This window comes from Zingiber officinale, chromosome 1B (genome assembly GCF_018446385.1).
Source record: "Zingiber officinale cultivar Zhangliang chromosome 1B, Zo_v1.1, whole genome shotgun sequence".
NCBI classification, from domain to species: Eukaryota; Viridiplantae; Streptophyta; class Magnoliopsida; order Zingiberales; family Zingiberaceae; genus Zingiber; species Zingiber officinale.
In genome coordinates, this window is record NC_055986.1 from 114753405 (window position 1) to 114772890 (window position 19486).

At 34.9% G+C, this 19486-nt stretch overlaps 1 protein-coding gene across 2 annotated transcripts; it reads right to left on the bottom strand.

Annotated features, from left to right (window-relative positions):
• Positions 1 to 249: 249 nt before the first annotated feature.
• On the bottom strand, positions 250 to 19117 carry LOC121974326. Of its 2 annotated transcripts, XM_042525343.1 has the most exons (5): positions 18925 to 19117; positions 17874 to 18073; positions 3472 to 4202; positions 1326 to 2119; positions 250 to 459 (listed from the first exon to the last, which is right to left on the bottom strand). In XM_042525343.1, exons 3-5 carry the CDS (start codon positions 4189 to 4191, stop codon positions 369 to 371), a joined length of 1605 nt encoding a protein of 534 aa, XP_042381277.1. In that variant the 5' UTR covers positions 4192 to 4202; positions 17874 to 18073; positions 18925 to 19117; the 3' UTR covers positions 250 to 368. The 2 variants fall into 2 exon arrangements, with proteins under 2 accessions (XP_042381277.1, XP_042381269.1); XM_042525335.1 differs by lacking the exon at positions 17874 to 18073.
• Between the last annotated feature and the right edge of the window lie 369 nt (positions 19118 to 19486).

Consider the following 19486-nt stretch of genomic DNA (forward strand, 5'->3'; position numbering starts at 1 on the left):
ATTTGTTAAACTACATCTTTTGATAAATATCAATCGATGCACCTTTTGATAAATATAATATCCAAATAACCCCCTTTGGTAAATTACCGTAGTGGCTGAGCTATAAAAAATACGTATATTTTACTTTTTCTTTTATTTTTAAATTTCCACTTTTTTCTCTTTGTTTGTCAAAGAAAAATAAGAGATTCAGAATTATCTATTGAATTATCTCTTATTTTTAATCCATAGTAGAGGAATTAACAAAATCACTTGGGCACACACTCGCTTTATTAGTGCTCACTAAGTATAAGGCCATATGGAGATCACAAATAATTTTAAAAAATAAAATAATAAAATAATAAAACGAAAGCCTGATGACAAATATATGTTTAGATTTTACAGCAACCGAGTCCGAATCTCCATCGATGCTTCCTAGCTTTAGCCATTTTCACTGGACTGGTATTCCACTCTCTTTGTAATCTGCATTCATAGAAGTAGATACTCATGAAAAATCTTTTTAACATAAACCAATATACATAACAATAAATAGTGTTTCAATTCTGAGAAGCTAAATTAATGTTAATGGTTGAAGCATTGATTGTTAGCTCACGTATGTATACTCGGGCACACAATATACTAGGCTTTTCTATTGATCAGGGACTAGGCAAGAGTTTTCTCTTAGTCCTCTGTGCAAGAGCAGCCATGATCTGTTAAGGCAGTCAAATTTTCCTTGGCGTATTTCAAAAGTTCAGGATTCTATTCTTATGTATTAGTTCACAGAAATAGACAATGATCAACGTCGCTCCAAGTGATTATTAGAATGTCGACTCAGTCGGTGGGCTTTGAGTTTAGCTTCAAAATGCAATTTTGGTTAATCCTTAGTTCATCAAGTGCGGGTCGTATGATGCAGGTGCCAGTGACTGAATATTGCATATATCTCCTAGACTTCTATGCATTAGAACATCAGGTGCCAGTGACTGAATATTGCATATATCTCCTAGACTTCTATGCATTAGAACATCAGGTGCCAGTGACTGAATATTGCATATATCTCCTAGACTTCTATGCATTAGAACAGCCGTAATCTCGAAAGAGTGCAAATGTTCTACGCTCAGGCATCTAGTCTGTGTATCAGCTCAGTTGACAGAAATTGATATCGATTAACAAGCTCTAACTTTATCTGTCAAAATGTAATTCATTGATCCTTAGATGATAATGGGTATCATACAATGCAGGTGCTAATGGCTGAATATTACCTATTGCAAGTCATGAACTTTGTGCAATTACCGAATAATGATCTTATGGAACAAACAAAAAAAAGGTTCAAGGATGGAAGTGTTTCTTACACTGGGAAGGCAAAGGAACGAGTACTCGTTGTGCTGCTTTCAGAACGCATAGAAATGCTACCAGAGTATGGAATATGCTCTGAAGATGTTCTTGGACCAGAAATAATCAAGTCTGCACCATAACTGTGAGAGAAGGAACTTCGTGGCGGATCAGCTGTGGCATCAAGAACGGCCAATTGAGGGACAGAAAACTTTTGAACATGTAAGGATTCTTGACAAACTGTGCTTGCTTTTTTCTCCTTGACGGCAGCTGTTGGTTCTACCTCGGGCACAATCAGCTCCACCTCGTCAACAGGAACATTAGCCTCAGTTTCACTGTGGTCATCAAGTGTGGAATCACAAGTAGGACTTGGAACCTTCAAGGATTCTTGAAAGTCTGTGTTGTCTCCTTTCTCCGCCCTGACAGCCATTGCTTCTGCTTCAGACACGGAACGGTTCACCAGGACATCAGTAAGATTTCCCTCAGTTTTACTGTGATTGGTACTTGTGGAATTAAAGGTAAGGTTCGGAACCTGCAATGGCTCTTGCCCATCTCTAATTTCCCCTTTATCCATGGCAATTGCTGCTTCTGCTTTAGACACAATAAGCTCCACCCCGGCATGGGGAATGCTCTCAGTTCCACTGTGGTCAGAACGAGTGGATTCAAAAGTCATTTCAGGGAATGTAGAACATCCCTCTCTCAATAACTCTGATGTATCAACAGAAGGATACTTGTCGACTCCAGTGTTCTCATCGGACTTGGGGTCAACAATGGATGAAGTTGTTGTCATGGAGCATGCCTCTTCAGTTTTAGTCTGTCATACACCCATGTATAAGTCACGATTATGTTCTGAACCAACCAACTAGAAAAGGAAATGATAGTTTCAGTGGAAAACAGAATGACTAATAGCAATTCTCCATAACTTGAAGAGTTAAGATTGCTCGTCTGTCTTCTCTAATATCTAGAATTTAACTATCGTATAAAAGCACTAAAAGCTAAGTATCATATACAAATAAGATAGGCTACACTTTATAGTTCCTTCAGCACCATACTACCTCCAATGTAGAGAAGAAACATAAATAACTGACAAATTTGATTATGGCCAAACCCGGTGGTAAGAACGGGGGACCCTCGTTGGCGGGAGGTCAACGACACGTGGAGGGCAGTGGTCAAGAGGGTCAACCCCAAGGTCGTGCCGAGCGGGCAGAGGTCATGTCGAGCGGACTGGAGGGCCGACCAAACATCCGGCCGGCTGAACATCCAGCCATGGGTGTCCACGGCCGAACGAAAGACAGCTCGACCAGGGGTCGGGTTTCCGATGCTCAAGGTAAAAGAGTTTCTGTGCCAAGCGGACAGGCCGCTCGGCCGAGCCACAAGACAATAGGGCGCAATCCCATCCGAGCACATGAGCGGGGCTCCCCTGCCCGGTCCGAGGTACCGGAGCATGCCCGGAGGCCATGAGCGTCGAGCGGCTGGTCCGCTCGGCACGGGAACAGGCAAGTGGCGCAAAGGGACAACTGGTAACATCATCCTCGAGACACCTGCCACCGACAAACAGCACGGTCGGCGGCCGGAGCGAACAGAGTATCGTACGGTGGAAGTTTCCACTGTCACGTCAGAGATATGCTCGGACGATTGCGGAATGGAGTCAGGCATACTTTTCTGACACAACCCTACTGAGGTATGTTTAGAGAAACGTGCACGCATCGAGAAGCGTGCCCGCATCTCCCCGGGGTCCTATATAAGGACCCCCAGACTTCGACGAAGGTATGCGATTCTCATCACTGTAGCCACAGTAACGTTACTCTGCTTCTTCGTTGCCTGACTTGAGCGTCGGAGGGTCGTCGCCGGGAAACCCCTCCCGGCTCGGCTTCTTTGCAGGTTCACCGGAAGTCCACCTCAACACCAAAGGACAGCGGAGAGCGCCACGTCCCCAGCGTCCGTCGACTCAGAGCTCGGACAGGATCAGCCATAATATGATAAAAAAAAAGCAAAGTAGTCAATAAAGAGAAATAGATTCAATGTCCCTATTCTCTAGTCTCTACTTTGGGAAAGTAGTATAATTTAGGAATACTAAAACAAAACATTATTGAATCTACTTGCTCTGAGCTCCTCTTTGCAAGGTTCAAAAATAAAAATAAAATACGATTTTGTGAAATACAATACCTTCTCGACTTTCTCATGATCAATACAATGTTGGTGATTTCTGCTGAAGTCCAAGGAGATTGCATCCGCTTGGCAGTGATCTTTGTCAGAACCTTCTTTCAAGAGCAACTCTTCTAAAGTAATATTTGGAGAAAATTTGTGATTTTTGACCAGGTCTAGTGTGCTTGTTTTTACATCAAGTACGATTAATTTAGGGGAGTTTTGATCCTCAGTAGACTTTTCGATTGCTGTTTGTTGCTTCAAATCTTGTATGGAGTTCAGAGGACCCACTATGACTTGTCCATTTAGATCACTATTCTTATTTATTGCAGAGATATCTTTGACCTCATTATGCTCAAACAAAACAGTATTATGAGAGACTAAGCCTTCATCAAAGTGACTGTTTCTTATAACAGGGCATACTTCAGAGTTGGAAAGAACTTTTGTGTCTGGTTGTTCAAGATATGCAACAGCTTTATCCAAGTATAATTTAGTATCTTCTTCGATTAAACCAGACCTATCTGGAGGAATCTTAAGCATAGCTTCAGAAGTTTCAGATTTAATCTGGTTTCTTCTAGTTGAAGCTTTGTCGTCCATGAACATATCCAGCGAACGATCTACAAATCGGCTCTCTTTTTCTGGAAAAGGTGATGCATGATCTTTTTTTTCTTCACATGTAGCCTTATTTTCTAACTTGAACACAATCAACTGGTTGTCATTTTGTCTCAGGACTTCCATCATAAGTGCATGATCTGCAAAATATGCCAAAACGTTTATCCACCATATGCCATTTGAGTAAAGATTTAAAGTCCGTAGGCAGAAGCAAGGCTGAGTAATAAAGATCAAAAGTAGTACATAAGAACTTTAAGAATGATTATTGCAGGCCCGGCTAGGCCCCAATTTTATTGGGGCCCATTGATTAATTAATTAAAGATATTAAAAAAATTAAATTAGCATCATTAATATTAATTAATTATAAATGTCTTGCTAATTCATTAATGACACCTTGTCAATAATTCATTATGATTCCACTTCCTATTTATACCTTGTAGTTATCTTTATTTACTCATTAATTGCCTACCATAATTTTATATGAGATTTTATTCTGCCTTAAATATAATTCATTTTTAAATTGACATATTTCTTTCTCTTTTTATTATTACTCCGATTCCCATTTTATTTTGCAATTAGTAATACTATTCTTATAAAACCTAATGAATTCTTTTCTCATCAATATTTCTTAAAAATCCTAATAATTCTCTCATCAGTGCATTGTGCCCTTTTCTTTTTTTCATCAGCGATTTTGCATGTTTCTCCTTCCTCACCGATGATACTCGGAGAGAACGTCCTTCTCTTCCTTTGCCGATAATATTTCTTCCTCGCTCTTTCTTTTTATTTCTCGATAATAATATGAATTAGAGATTTTTTTATCATAAAATACAAAGTAAAATGCATTAGCAAAAATAAATTTTTTAAAATTAAAATTAATAAAGTCTATTTGACATTCTAACTAAAAAGATTAAATAATTTAATAATTTTATTAATAAAAAATAAAATTATTATCAAAATACCCGTCAGAACACTAAATTTTATATCAAAAATTAGTTTTTTTAAAAAATAATATTTAATTCTTTTTAATAACTAATTTTAAAAATATATTTTTAAAATTATTATTTTCGGTCCCAAATCTAAATGAAAAATGTTAAAGAAAATTAAAAATATATTAAAAAAATTTATTTTTTAATTTTTTTGCCTAGGGCCTCAAGGAATCTTGAGACGGCCCTGGATTATTGATTACCACATTGAACAAACAAACTGACTTCAGAGATAGTTTACAATCAAGAAGAATATAATACCTTCTTAGTACCATAATAAAGGCTGTCAAAAATAAAAGGTTTCTAAACTTAAATTAAAAGCAAATGAAATCTTAACATAGTTCCTGGATTAAGTATCCATGCCAGATCTTAACGTCTCTCTTAGAGAGAAGTGTTTTTCAAGAAGAAATATTTGTTGATGATATTTAAGGTGTTTGTTAACAGAGGATATCCCTCCATAACTCATTGTTCACGAAGTCCGCAAAGAAGAAACAGAAGCGTGTAGCAAAAAATCCAAAGTTGGATGAATGCGAAGAATCAATTCCTTCAAAGAGGTAGGTGTTTGGTATGAAGAAAATTTTATTAACAACATTAACATGCTAATTTCTAACAGTATTAAGTCTGTTTATAAAACAGGTTGGTTAACAAAAGAGTCAGTAGTTTTGCAGATGATTCACCATTAACAAAGCCAAAAGAGTCCAGACTCCAAAAACAAAGTTCAAGGAAAAGATATCTTTTTTACACTAAACATCACATAACCAGTCAGATCCATGGTTTCAATAGAAGAAGCTAATTTAATTAAAATGATGGAGTTATGACTTAAGCAATGACACACTTACTCAGCAACAACGTAAGTAATGACTCACTTGCTCAGCAACGACGTAAGCAATGACACAAGACAGTACCAACAAAGATCCTCCCTTATCATCGACACAGCTCATCCAGCACCTTCCAAGATTCGCTCTTATCCTCACCACCCTAGCTAAAGGCAACCAACTCTAGAAGACAGCTCCTCTCTTCCTCTCCTCTATAAAAACCCCTTAAATCTCTCAATGGTAGAAGTTGTAGCACCACTATCGATAAAAGCATGTAAAGTGAGTTCATGACCCTGTATATTAAGAGTACATTGAACACAGATATCAATAGTAGTTCCAGTATTGCAAATTCTTGGAGTTTGAATAACACAAGGTCAGTGTCCTCAAGGCCCTCTCAGATAATGAGGCTTTTACCTTTATTGGTAAAAGAGTTATGATCTGTGCTAATTCAGTTTCTAGGAGATTAAGTCTCGTTTCTAAGACAGAAACCCTAGTTTCTAAGACAGAAACCCTAGTTTCTAGAAGGACATTCCTAGTATTGCCACCGACAGTGTGAGTGGGAGGAATGGTGACTTGAAAGATTGTGTTTAAACATAAATTACAACATTGTTTTTTACAGTCTACAAGTTCCTCGTTGCAAGGACATTATCTGTTCCTTCTTTTAAATTCCATTCATGAGTACAAGTTCGTTGGTCAAAACATAAATCTTGTAAGTTTTGGGGAATGAATTGATGATACATTAAGTCAAAGTTGTTTATAGGATCGAGAGTGTCTTCGAAAGTATCGGTGTCGTCTGGTGTAAAGGGGAGTGAGTCATAAGCTAGTTGCAAAAATGAGTTGATTAAAGTATAAGGAGAGATTTCTTCTAAGTCATTAACAGATTATAGAATATATTGAAGAGGTATCGGATACATCGAATTGTACTACTATTAAGTCTAGGTTTGTACAACCAACTAGTCTAGCTTCTCGGCTATACAAATTTTTCTTGGCTGAAGAAAGATGTCCTGATTCATTACAAGCGAAACAGGTAATGGTATTGGCATAAGTTTTGTTGGGTTTGAACTTTCTAACATGTCTTTCTTTGTTTAAGTATGACTTCTTTTCCTTACTTTTTCTAACATAATAAGTTTTCTTTGGTTTAAGTTTTGGTTTAGGCATGATCATGGGTTTTATTCCCTCTCTTTTTCATCTATGTTTTTGGTGGTTGGTTGTTCCGTATTGTTGCGAAGTGTAAATTTGACTACAAAACTCATATTGTTAATTTTTAAGTTGTTTTTGTATATGTATATAAGTACATTTTTCCTTACGTGTGGCTAAAATGTGGTGAATACTATTCCTATGTTATCAAATAGTGCAAGTAGGGGTGTCAAAAATGAGTCCGATCCGACCAAAGTCTACCCGAAAAAAATCAAGTTAGGGTTGGGAATTTTCGGGTTCAGGTTGGAGGGTTTTCGGATTGAAAGTTTTCGGATCGGGTTCGAGTTGACTCGAATTTAGGGTTTAGTGAGTTTTTTGGGGTTAAATCAAATTTTATTTTGAAAATTAGATGCTTTTATTTAATATCAATGTTAGTATGATAATGATGAAGTATTGAGATAAAAGTGAAGAATTATTGGGGAAATAGACAAAAAAAAAAAAAAAAATTGAATCAGGTTATTCGGGTTAGGTTCGGATTGGTCGGATTCAGGTTTAGAAGTTTCAAGTTGTATTCAAGTTCGAGTTAGATTTGGGTTGGGATTTTTTTTAAAAAAATTCCAACCTGACCTGAACCCGAATTAACACCCCTAAGTGCAGGTATATGCAGATCAATCCATGACTTATAAATTTCTTTTCCCAAGTCTCCAGGAAGTTTACTAAACAATCTTTCTCCTAAGGCTGGATTGCAGTAATTTCTTGATATTGTTGTGAGAGCTAAAAAGTCATTACAAAAGGGTTTGATGCAATTCCAAATGAATAATTAAAGTTGTTCTAATTCTCTCATTGCTTCTTTTTGTCATATATCTAGTCTTGTATCGGCATCCTTCGCTGTTAATAGTTGGTGGATGGCATAATAGAAAATAAGTATATTGTTTCCTTGTAAAGCAATTCTTGTAACTTCATCTGGAAAATGAAGTTGAAAATCTTGCCATGCCGCTCTAGCAATGCCTCCCAAATAATTTTCTACCACTCGTATCATGGCATCTCCTGTTTCTATATCTAGTTCATGCTTCGCTTGATAATCTCGTTTCATGACTATCTATTGCTCTAAGTGTCATATAACTGTGGGTCACATTTAGTTATATTTAACAAGATAGAGTCCTTTCCACAGAATGTTACTTCCGAGGATCGTCTTTTTCCTATGTTTTGAACTAAAGGATTGTTGTTTGTATAAGGTACTATCCTAGTTCGAGGAGGGTGTCCTTGTCCATAATCCATAGTTCTCATTTTACTTTCTAGTAGTCGTACTTGATAGGGTTTTGAAGTAGCAGATGATTCAACTTGATTCGTGCAGTTTTTGGCTGAGGTTGGGATACTCATGTTAGATGAGGGAAGGCTAGTATTATCTTCCTCTTCATTGACCTTAGTAGTCAAGTAGCTTTTAGTATTCTGGGCTATTATATTTCTGTCGTCATCAAAATATAATATCCAAGTAGCAGCAGGAAGCTTTTGGTGTTTATGTTCAAAGGCTTATTCCACTAAATCTTAGTCAGTTAGTAATAAAGCAACCTTAGAAGACATAAAGACTTATTCATCTAAGTCTGAAAAAAAAAACTATGTAGTTCTTCTACTGTGTTTATCATAGTATAAGTTTTTGCTAGAGTACTTGCTCGTTTGATTTTATTTCATTGTACTAATTGCAGGTGTCTTTTTCCAAGTTGCTGAAGAACACTTAAAGGCATCTTCTGATAGAAACATTAAGCTTAAATTGTCATTGTTTGGTATGTCTTCTATTTCTGTAGGAGAAGTAGTTGGTTGATATCCAGAAAATTGTACAATTTGTCATGTCTGTCTTTGTACATAAGGGAAGTGTTGTGGGTTTTAAAGTGAGATCAAGATTTTTCAAAGTAATGCTCCATTCTAATCCTGCTAACATCTCAGAAGTATATTCTCGTGGTTTGAGAAAGTATATTCCTTTTGTGGTTAAGGATTCAATTATATCGGTCATAGTTATTTTAAAATGATTGCGCATATGATTCATAGTTTTGCCTAAAAAAATAATATCTAATTGAAGATTATCTCCTTGAAATTGGCCGTAATAAATAAGTGATTCCTAAGTTGTTGTTCATATCAACTTCAATAAGTACTATGATAGCTTTTTCAGTGTATGAAAATCTAGTCTCGTGTAAAACTAATAGCATTTTGCCTCCCAATCTAGCTCTAGTAAGTCTTCACAGTCCAAAGACAATTAAACCTAAATGGATGTAATTATGTTTTCTAAGGTAAAGAGTTCGTGCTACTTCTTCAGACATTAGATTAAGTTTGACTTCTCCTCCGTCAAGGAGATGAAGGGCTTCTTGTCTATGGTGTCTATATACGGATATAGAAAAGTTAAGTATTCCTTGACTATATAGTCTTTTAGGACTCAAAATATTTAATTGTTCAATGGAGAAAATATTTTAATCTTTCTCAATATCTATCATTTCTTCAGGTGAGAATAGTGTCTAACCAGGAAGTAATATTGGCTTTTGTTGGTCTTACTGTTGGTGAGGAGCCTGTAAATGATTCAGTTCTCGTGAGACTCATCAGGCCTAGTATAAGTTAAAAACTTAGAAGTAATAGGTGGTGTCTTAGGAACTGTTTTTCCTAAAGAAAGCTGACTCAAGTCTTTGTTTAGCTTAGTTAACGCTTCTTTCCAATCTGTAGATTGTGTATTTCCAAGTATTTGTTTTTCTAGGATGAGTAACTTGCTTTCGATTAAAGATAATCTATAATGAAGTGAAGATAACAATGCTATGATAGTGTTGTTTTGTTGGATATGGATTTGATCTCCTCTTCCAGTTAATTCTATATGACAATAATCGTCCTATATAGTGACTGAAAATTGTTTGGAGTGGTCCAAAGCTTCTTCGTAGTATATATTCTCAAGTCTAAGTTTGTTCATTTATATTTGATTTCTTGAAGTAGTTTATGAAGAGCATCTAGCTTTTCATAAAGTTGAGTTTTTTTTCTTAGGAAGTTTGTCCGCTTGTAACGTAAGCTGTAAGGTTTCCTGAGTAGCTTTTTGATAATCCAGATTTCTTAAGACTTCAGCTAAAATCTGGTTATTTTGAACCAAAGTTTTGGTATACATTTCAAGCTTGTGGACTAAAGTTTGTTGTTGAATTTCTAAAGTTAGCCCTAAACTAAATTTAAGTGTGTGTTGGATAGTGAGTGTAGGCTTCAACCCTGATATAACAGCTATGTTTATTGTAATCAAGAGAAATAATTGTTCTTGATTGTAGGGCTAAGTCTAAATATTCCAACTTTCTCACTGGTAAAGTAGAAAGCATACACTTAGTTCCCAAAGTCTTAATAAGCTCTGATACCAAACTTTTTATTGCCAAAACTTTTATCAAGGTGATGGTGATACCAAATTTTCTCACGGCATTGATGTTTTCAAATTTTTAGGTAATCTAAACCGCTTTGAAGGATAATTTTTCTTACTTTCTATGTTTCACCAGTGAGCCTCACCTAGTAGGAAGCAACAAAAACTATGGTCGGCTTCTCAATCTTACCCCGACTCTTTTTAGGTCTTACGGTCATCAACTTTGTCTACCTTACCTAGCCAACACAGGTTGCAAAAGAGAACCAAACAGTTCCATCCTCTCCCTTAGCTTAGTTATTGTGCTACCTATTGGTATACTTAGATAAGAACTGAGAATTTTTTACAAGAAAGTGAAGAACAACAGAACCTTTGAAAGGCCTAAATAATTTTATTAAGCTGCCATAAGAAAAAAACTATGTACAGATTTGTACATGCAAAAGAGAAAGAAAGAAACACAACCTTTATAAGAAAAGTATTGAATGTACATGGAACTTACAAACTACTACCGGTTACAAGCTTGTAGAGAATCGGGAGGACAGAGATGTGTGAGAGAAAAGATGGTGGAAGAACTTTGGAGAAACTTGCATTTACCCTAAGGGTGCGTTTGGTTGGAGGTTATCCTTGATAACCTTGGTTATCCATCCAAGGTTATCAACAAAAACCCTGTTTGATTTAGGTAATCGATGATTCCTGAGTAATGTTCCATGCCCGACACGTCAGCAAAAGGGGCATGCAACCAGGAATCGGAAAACTAAGGTTTTTCTTGATTCCGGGGTTATCGATTTTTTTTTACCCAAAATACCCTCGGATAAAAGAAAAAATGTGAAAAAAAGTAAAATGTAAAGGAAAAAATGGAAAATAAAAAAATAAAATAAAACATAAATTTTTTTAAAAAATAAAAAATAATTAAAAATTTTTAAAAAATAAAAAATGGTAAAAAAAACTTTAAAAATAAAAAAAATAAAAAAAATAAAAAAATAGAAAAAACATTAAAAAATAAAAAACATACAAAATAAAAAAAATAGAAAAAACATTAAAAAAATGCAAAAAAACATAAAAAATAAAAAATAGAAAAAACGTAAAAAAATAAAAAAAGTAAAAAATAATAAAAAATGTTAAAAAACATTAAAAAAAAAGAAAAATGTAAAAACCCCTAAAAAATAAAAAAGTAAAAAAAAACTTAAAAAAATAAAAAAAAACATAAAAAAATAAAAATATATATAAATAAAAAAAAACGTGAAAATATAGTAAAATAGAATAGAGTTTAAATAATAATAATAATAATAATAATAATAATATTATTATTATTATTATTATGTATAGTTGGTTTTGTAACTAAGGGTAATCTAGTAAAATACTAAACTAGATTATTCATTAAAACCTTCAAACAAACATGTTTTTGTTGCATTACCTAGATTGAACCAAATAACATTTGGTTATGTTTTATTCCCCATAATCTTGGTTATGCGATTACCTGGTAATAACATAACCAAGGTTATACATGATAACTTGAACCAAACGCACGTTAAGAGGTTTAAGGGGTTTTTAAGAGGAGAAGAAGAGAGGAGCTATCTTCTGGAGTTGCCTTTAGCTGAGGTGGTGAGGATGAGAGCGAATCTTGGAAGGTGTTGGATGAGCTAAGTCATCGATGATAAGGGAGCATCTTTGTAAATGAAAGTCTTTTGTCATTACATATGTTGTTGCTGAGTAAGTGAGTCATTGCTTACGTTGTTGCTAAGTAAGTGCATCATTGCTTAAGTCATAACTCCATCATAATAATTAAATTAGCTTGTTATACTGAGCCTATGGATCTTGGTAAGGTGGAAGTTGATTGTCCTTGAGAGGGAGTTTGACTATGTCTTTGCTTCTCATATCATGATATATTTTTCTTTTGATAAAAATGACAGAGAGTTGAATGTTGAGTAGAGTATTTAAAAGGAAAAAACTTCGTTCCAATTTCTTTAGGCCAATAAATATTTTCAATAAAAGTTTCTCCGGCCAAAGTGTAGTCTAAAGGGTCCTGATAAAGATCCCAAAGCCAAGAGTTACCTTGAACTAAAGATCTCCAATATTTAATTTGTTCTTCAATTGGTATAGGAGAAGTCCAATCTTCGTCAATACGTAAAAGATAGTCTTCAAAACAAAAGAGATGTACATTTACTCCTTGTATGTCTAATTTGATGATATATCTAGTGGGTTCGATTTTGAGGTTCACCCATTCTGAGGGAGAACTATCAAAACAACATAAGATGAAAGTTTCTTTGTCTTCTAAGACGTATTGTAGAATAATACTTAGTTTATACGGAAAGTATTGTACAGAGTCCAAATCATGGCCCAAAGTTGTTGTAGCATACCAAAATCCATCAAAGTGAAGGGTGTAATAAGTCTTCGCCTGTAATTTTTATGTTTCAATTTTTCAAAGTGAATGTTGGCTCTCCGAGTAAAGTAATTGGCATCTGCAACTTATATTCTTCCCCGTAGACAATGGTAATATCAAGGGTTGGATGTTAATGAAACCAATTAAGTGTTTCACCAAGTTCTATAAACTGCTTGAAAGTAGAGTATCTCCGAGGATTTGAATGTAAGTTAGTATATCTTTTGGTAATATAGTTTTTTGTCTTCTTCCGCTTTTAGCTTGCAGGATTTCAAGGGATTGATGATCAATTGACCGTTGTATACTTGTAGGGATAAAAAGTAAGTCACTTTCTTATAGTAGAGAGGTAGAAGTGGTCTGACTCTTATTCTCAGTAATAAGTGTTGCCTTTAAGTATGACTTATCTATTTGATTCTTGTCATCTATTCTGAGTGAGGGACTGATAAAGAAATTTGGGCCTAAGTAAGTCATAAACTTGTTCAATAGAATAAAACCCCTTATAGGAGGTTTGTTTTCTTCTGGGAGGACGATTTTGACTTCATCCCAAGTAGAGTATAATCCTGCTTGTGTTCCTAAGAAAAGCATTGCAAGTAAATTTTTTCCTGTTTGTGTAATGTTATTAGGAAATAATTTGAAAGAGCATTAATAATGACAATTTTATAATTAACTATTCAAGGTGAAGTAGGGATGTTCCATATATTGTCTATATGGACAATGTTGTACGCTCTTAAATCAAATGTATCTTCTCTTCGTAGGTAGTGTTGAAGTTCTTGATTACCAAACTTCATAGAGTCTTATTACCACAAGTTTGAACCTTCTTTTGTTTGTCCATTGTTGTGAAATATTGTAAGTGAGTGCAATAATCTGGATAAAGTATCAACTAGAGAATTATTAATTTCTTTAATATGTTCCCAATTTATTTTTAATCCACTATTGATAATTGTGTTAGTGAATTTGATCCATCATTTTGAACCTAATATTTTCTAGTTCCCTTGGTCTGCTAACTATAGCGAACTATTGCCTCAGCCTATTCTAATTGTAATTTCTACTTTACTACAAATAAATAACATAAAAGAGTCTACGCAATAAATGACTGCTAAACTTTCATAGTCTAAAGAAGTAAGATGACATTTTTCTTTGTACTTTCCGGAGGCATACCTACATAAGGATTTGGAAGTTTTTGGATCAATAATTCTCTAGTTGATACTTTATCTAGATTACTGCACTCACTTACAATATTTCACGACAATGGACAAACAAAAGAAGGTTCAAATTTATGGTCATAAGACTATAAAGTTTGGTAATCAAGAACTTCAGCACTACCTATGAAGAGAAGACACTTTTCAAGTTGATTTAAGAGCAATACAACATTGTCTAATAGATAATATATGGAACATCCTTACTTCACCTACTTCACTTGGAATAGCCAATCATAAAATTGCCATTATTAATGCTCTGTCAAGTTATTTCCTAACAACGTTACACAAACAAGAAAAAGTTTTCTTGCTATGCTATCTTCTCATGAACACAAGCAGGATTATACTCTACTTGGGATGAAGTCAAAATCGTCCTCCAAGAAGAAAACAAACCCTCCCATGAGGGGTTTTATTCTGTTGAACAAGCTTATGACTTAGGACCAAACTAGGGCTAAATTTCTTTATCAGTCTCACTCAGAACAAATGGCAAGATTAAAGCAGACAAGTCATACTTAAAGGCAACACTTACTACAAATAATAAGACTCAAACCACTTCTGCCTCTCTACTACAAGAAAGTGACTTACTTTTTGTCCCTACAAGTATACAACAGCCAATGGATTATCAATCTCTTGAAATCCTGCAAGCTAAAAGCGGAAGAAAAGAAGAAACTATATTTTCTGGGCAAAGATTTACCAGAAGATATACTAGCTTACATCCGAACCCTTGGAGATAGTTCTTCTTTCAAGCAGTCTATAGAACTTTGTGAAGCACTTAATTGATTCCATCAACATCCAACTCCTGGTATTACCATTGTCTATGTGGAAGAATATACTTACAAACTCAAATGTCAAAATACTTTTACCCAATGTGCAACTCAAAAACTCAAGACTTAGGTAGCAGATGCCAATTACTTTACTCCTACAGGAGAGCCAACATTCACTTTGAAAAATTTGAACATAAAAATTAAATTATTACACCTTTCACCTTGATGGATTTTGGTCTGCTACAACAACTTTGGGTTCATGATTTGGACTCTGTACAATACTGCCCGTACAAACTAAGTATTATTCTACGACACGTCTTAGAAAACAAAGAAACTTTCATCTTATGTTCTTTTGATAGTTTTCCTCTAGAATGGGTGAACCTCAAAATCAAACCCACCAGACATGTCATGGAATTAGACATACAAGGAGTAAATGTACATCTCCTTTCTTTTGAAGACTATCCTTCACATACTGGCAAAGACCGGACATCTCCTAAACCAATTGAAGAACAAATTAAACATTGGAGATCTTCAGTTCAAGGCAATTCTTGGCTTTAGGATCCTTATCAAGACCCTTTAGACCGAAGAAACTTTTACTCAAAAAATTTATTGGCCTAAAGAAATGGGAATGAAGTTTTTCCCTTTTAAATACTCTATTCAACATTCAACCCTTTGTCATTTTTACCAAAAGAAAAATACAGCATGGTACGAGAAGCAAAGACAGTCAAACTCTCTCTCAAGGACAATCAACTTCCACCTTACCAAGATCATGGGCTCAGTAGAAGAAGCAAATTTAATTAATATGATGGAGTTCACACTTAAGCAATGACGCACTTACTTAGCAACAACGTAAGCAATGACTCACTTACTCAACAACAACGTAAGTAATGACACAAGACGACACCAACAAAGATGCTCCCTTATCATCAATGACTCAGCTCATCCAACACCTTCCAAGATTCGCTCTCATCCTCACCACCTTAGCTAAAGGCAACCGACTTCGGAAGACAGCTCTCTCTTCTTCTCCTCTTAAAAACCCCTTAAACCTCTTAGGGTAAAAGCAAGTTCCTCCAAAGTTCTTCCACCATCTTTTCTCTCACACATCTCTCTCCTCCTGATTCTCTACAAGCCTGTAACCGGTAGTAGTTTGTAAGTTCTATGTACATTCAATACTTTTCTTATAAAAGTTGTGTTTCTTTCTTTCTCTTTTGCATGTACAAATCTGTACCTAGTTTTTTTCTTATGGGAACTTAATAAAATTATCTAGGCCTTTCAAAGGCTCTATTTTTCTTCACTTTCTTGTCAATAATCCTAAATCCTTATCTAAGTATACCAATCAATAACTAGCTAAGGGAGATGATGGAACTGTTTGTTTCTCTTTTGCTCTGTAAAACTTGTGTTGGCTAAGAAAGGTAGACAAAGTTGATGACTGTAAGATCTTTTCAGAGCTGAGAGAAGAGTTGAGAAGCCGACCATAGTTCTTGTTGCTCCCTACTAGGCGAGGCTCACTGGTGAGACATAGAAAGTAAGGAAAATTATCCTTCAAAAAGGCTTAGATTACCCAAACAATGGCACAGTGAGAAAATTTGGTTTCACCATCACCTTGATAAAAGTTTTGGCAATAAAATGCTTGGTATCAGAGCTTATTACAACTTTGGGAACTAAGTGTATGCTTTCTACTTCATCACAACTGAGAAAGCTAGAATATTTAGTCTTATCCCTACAACCAAGAATAATTATTACTCTTGATCACAATAAACATAGTTGTTATATCAGGGTTAAAGCTTATACTCACTATCTACACATAGACAAAGCACACTTAAATTCCATTACTGACTTAGTAATCAATTTAGGACTAACTTTAGAAACTCAACAACAAACTTTAATCCACAAGCTTGAAACGTTTACCAAAACTTTGGTTCAAAATAACTAGATCTTAGTTGAAGTCTTAAGAAATCTGGATTATCTAAAAGGTACTCAAGAAACCTTACAGCGTACGTTACAAGCGGACAAACTTCTTAAGAAAAAGGATACTGAGTCCATAGCTTTGCTATTACAATCCAAGGAAGTGATCATAAGTAACAAAACTCAACTTTATAAAAAGCTAGATGCTCTTCATAAACTACTTAAAGAAATCAAATATAAATGAACAAACTTAGATTTGAGAATACACGCTACGAAGAAGCTTTGGACTACTCCAAACAATTCTTAGTCACTAAAGAAGACAGTTATTGTCATATAGAATTAACTAGAAGAGGAGATCAAATTCATATCCAACAAAACAACAGTAACTAAGAGTTGTTAAATTCACTTCATTATAGATTATCTTTAATTGAAAACAAGTTACTCATCCTAGAAAAACAAATACTTGGAAATACACAATCTACAAATTGGAAAGAAGCGATAACTAAGCTAAACAAAGACTTGTCAACTTTCTTTAGGAAAAACAGTTCCTAAGACACCACTAATTACTTCTAAGTTTTTAACGTATACTAGGACTGATGAGTCTCACGAGAACTTAACCATTTCCTGGCTGCTCACAAATAATAAGACCAACATGTCTACCATTGGACCTCACCGACGGGAGGAAATAATAGATATTGAGAAAGATTTAAATATGTTCTCCAATGAACACTTAAATACTTTAAATCCTAAAAAACTATATAGTCAAAGAATACTTAACTTTTTTACATCTGTATATAGACACCTCAGACAAGAAGCCCTTCATCTCCCTGAAGTCAAACTTAATCTAATATCTGAAGAAGTAGCACAAACTCTTTACCTTAGAAAACATAATTACATCCGTTTAGGCTTACTTGTCTTTGGACTGCAAGGACTTACTAGAGCCAAATTGGGAGGCAAAGTGCCATTAGTTTTACACGATACTAGATTTTCAGACACTGAAAAAACTATCATAGTACTTATTGAAGTTGATATGAACAGCAAGTTAGGAATCACTTATTTATGTCCGAATTTTAATATGACCATTAAGATCTTCAGCCATGTCATGGAACTAAACATTGCTCAAAAAAAACTTGGATGTCGATAAACAAGCTTTTGAAAATCCCAATATTTAGAAATTCACAAAGATCTACACTTCATATGTGCTAGATTAGCATAGGCCACAAAGGTCGTGAGAGAGAAATTAAAACAATAGAGATTTGTAAATACATACCTCAACATTTCCTGGCTCTTTTATCTCCTCCTGAACTAGAGATCAAAAGCTAAAACACCTATGGCAATTACTAACCACATTGCTGCGACTTTGGATATCTTAGAAGGGTATATAAAAAAGAAGTCCATTTTGTGGCTGATGGTTCTATCTACATCACAGCTAACCAACTGGGTGGGAGCCATGAGGTTCTGTTGATGGTGCTGGTAATGAAGAGAGAGAATAGAATTTGATTAATCCATTGGAAGGTGGAGTGGTCTGGCATCACATTTAAAGTCAACTAACACTGAGAGAGGAAGAATGAGGCAGGTGGATGACAAACAAATACAAACATGATGCATTTAGCAGTTAGACAGCAAACGTGACAGATCTGGACATTGATATCTAATTTCCTTCTACTTTGAGATGGGAATTTGAAACTAGGGTGGGTTAGGGTTTAATTGTCGAAAGGGATGGTTGGCTAGCAGTTAGACAGCAAACGTGACAGATCTGGACATTGATATCTAATTTCCTTCTACTTTGAGATGGGAATTTGAAACTCGGGCGGGTTAGGGTTTAATTGTCGAAAGGGATGGTTGGCTAACACTTTTAAGTGGGAAGAAAAAACAATTTGTTAATCCCAAATCGAAAATTCATCTATGATTTAGATTTCAATTTACCTATCAAATCCAGAAGAGCAAATTCACCCAAAAAAAAAAAGGAAGCAACTTTGCGAAAACAAAAGGATCATTCCCGAGTTCAACTTCACAGAGGTCTCAATTCGGGCAAGATCTAAACATTCCACGGCACAACAGAAAGAAAATTATGGGTATTAACTCTAAAGGAAAAAAAAAAGCAAATATCACGAGCAGACAACGAAGAAAACAACAAATCGAACGGGAGAAAAAAAAAAAGGAGATGAAGAGCTTCATAGGTTTTGAGTTAAAAGATTAAACTTCGCGCGCATCTACTCACTCTCAACCAAATCACACTCGAAAAATAAAACGAACGAAAAGAAAGGGAAAAAAAACGCCTCCCGGAACACGATAACCAAGTCAAAACATACATTTCATACCTTATTTTGCTCTCCGCCGAATCGAGATCGTCGAGAGGATAGCTCCAATCGAAGTGGAGAAGCCTGTCGCCGATCGTAAAGAAATAGAGTGAGAATTCTTGGGCAAAAGTAAAGTATCCGGGCACGTCCAACGGAAGTTTTTCCAGCTTTTTTTTCGATTTCCACCGCGTGCAGTTAAAAATCTCACTCCGGTTATAAACTTCACTTTTCCCCTGAATAAACCTCTCCAACAATTTGTTTTTTTTTTATAACTCCACTATCAATTCATTAATTCCATTTACTATATATAATATTAAATAATATTTTAATTTAATATTTATAATTATATTAGTATTTTAAATTTTATACATTTATTTATGTAAAAATTAACAAAAAATTATTGATAACATAATAAAAAGAAAGGGCACGGTATTAAGAGTTCCAATGACATATTACAAAATATTACATAAAAATAAAACATCATATAAGTGCTTTAAAATTAATAAATTAATATTTATTCATCACAGTCGTAGCGTGCCCATATGTGTTTCACTAACTTAACTTGAAGTTGATGATACACTTG

Bases quoted from the DNA above. Each gene is read 5' to 3' on its own strand.
- LOC121974326 (XM_042525335.1), bottom strand. From the start codon at position 4,191: ATGATGGAAGTCCTGAGACAAAATGACAACCAGTTGATTGTGTTCAAG. The intron at 2,120-3,471 runs GTATTGTATTTC...GGTGTATGACAG, and splicing joins ATCATGAGAAAGTCGAGAAG to ACTAAAACTGAAGAGGCATG. The intron at 460-1,325 runs GTAAGAAACACT...CTATGAATGCAG, and splicing joins CGTTCCTTTGCCTTCCCAGT to ATTACAAAGAGAGTGGAATA.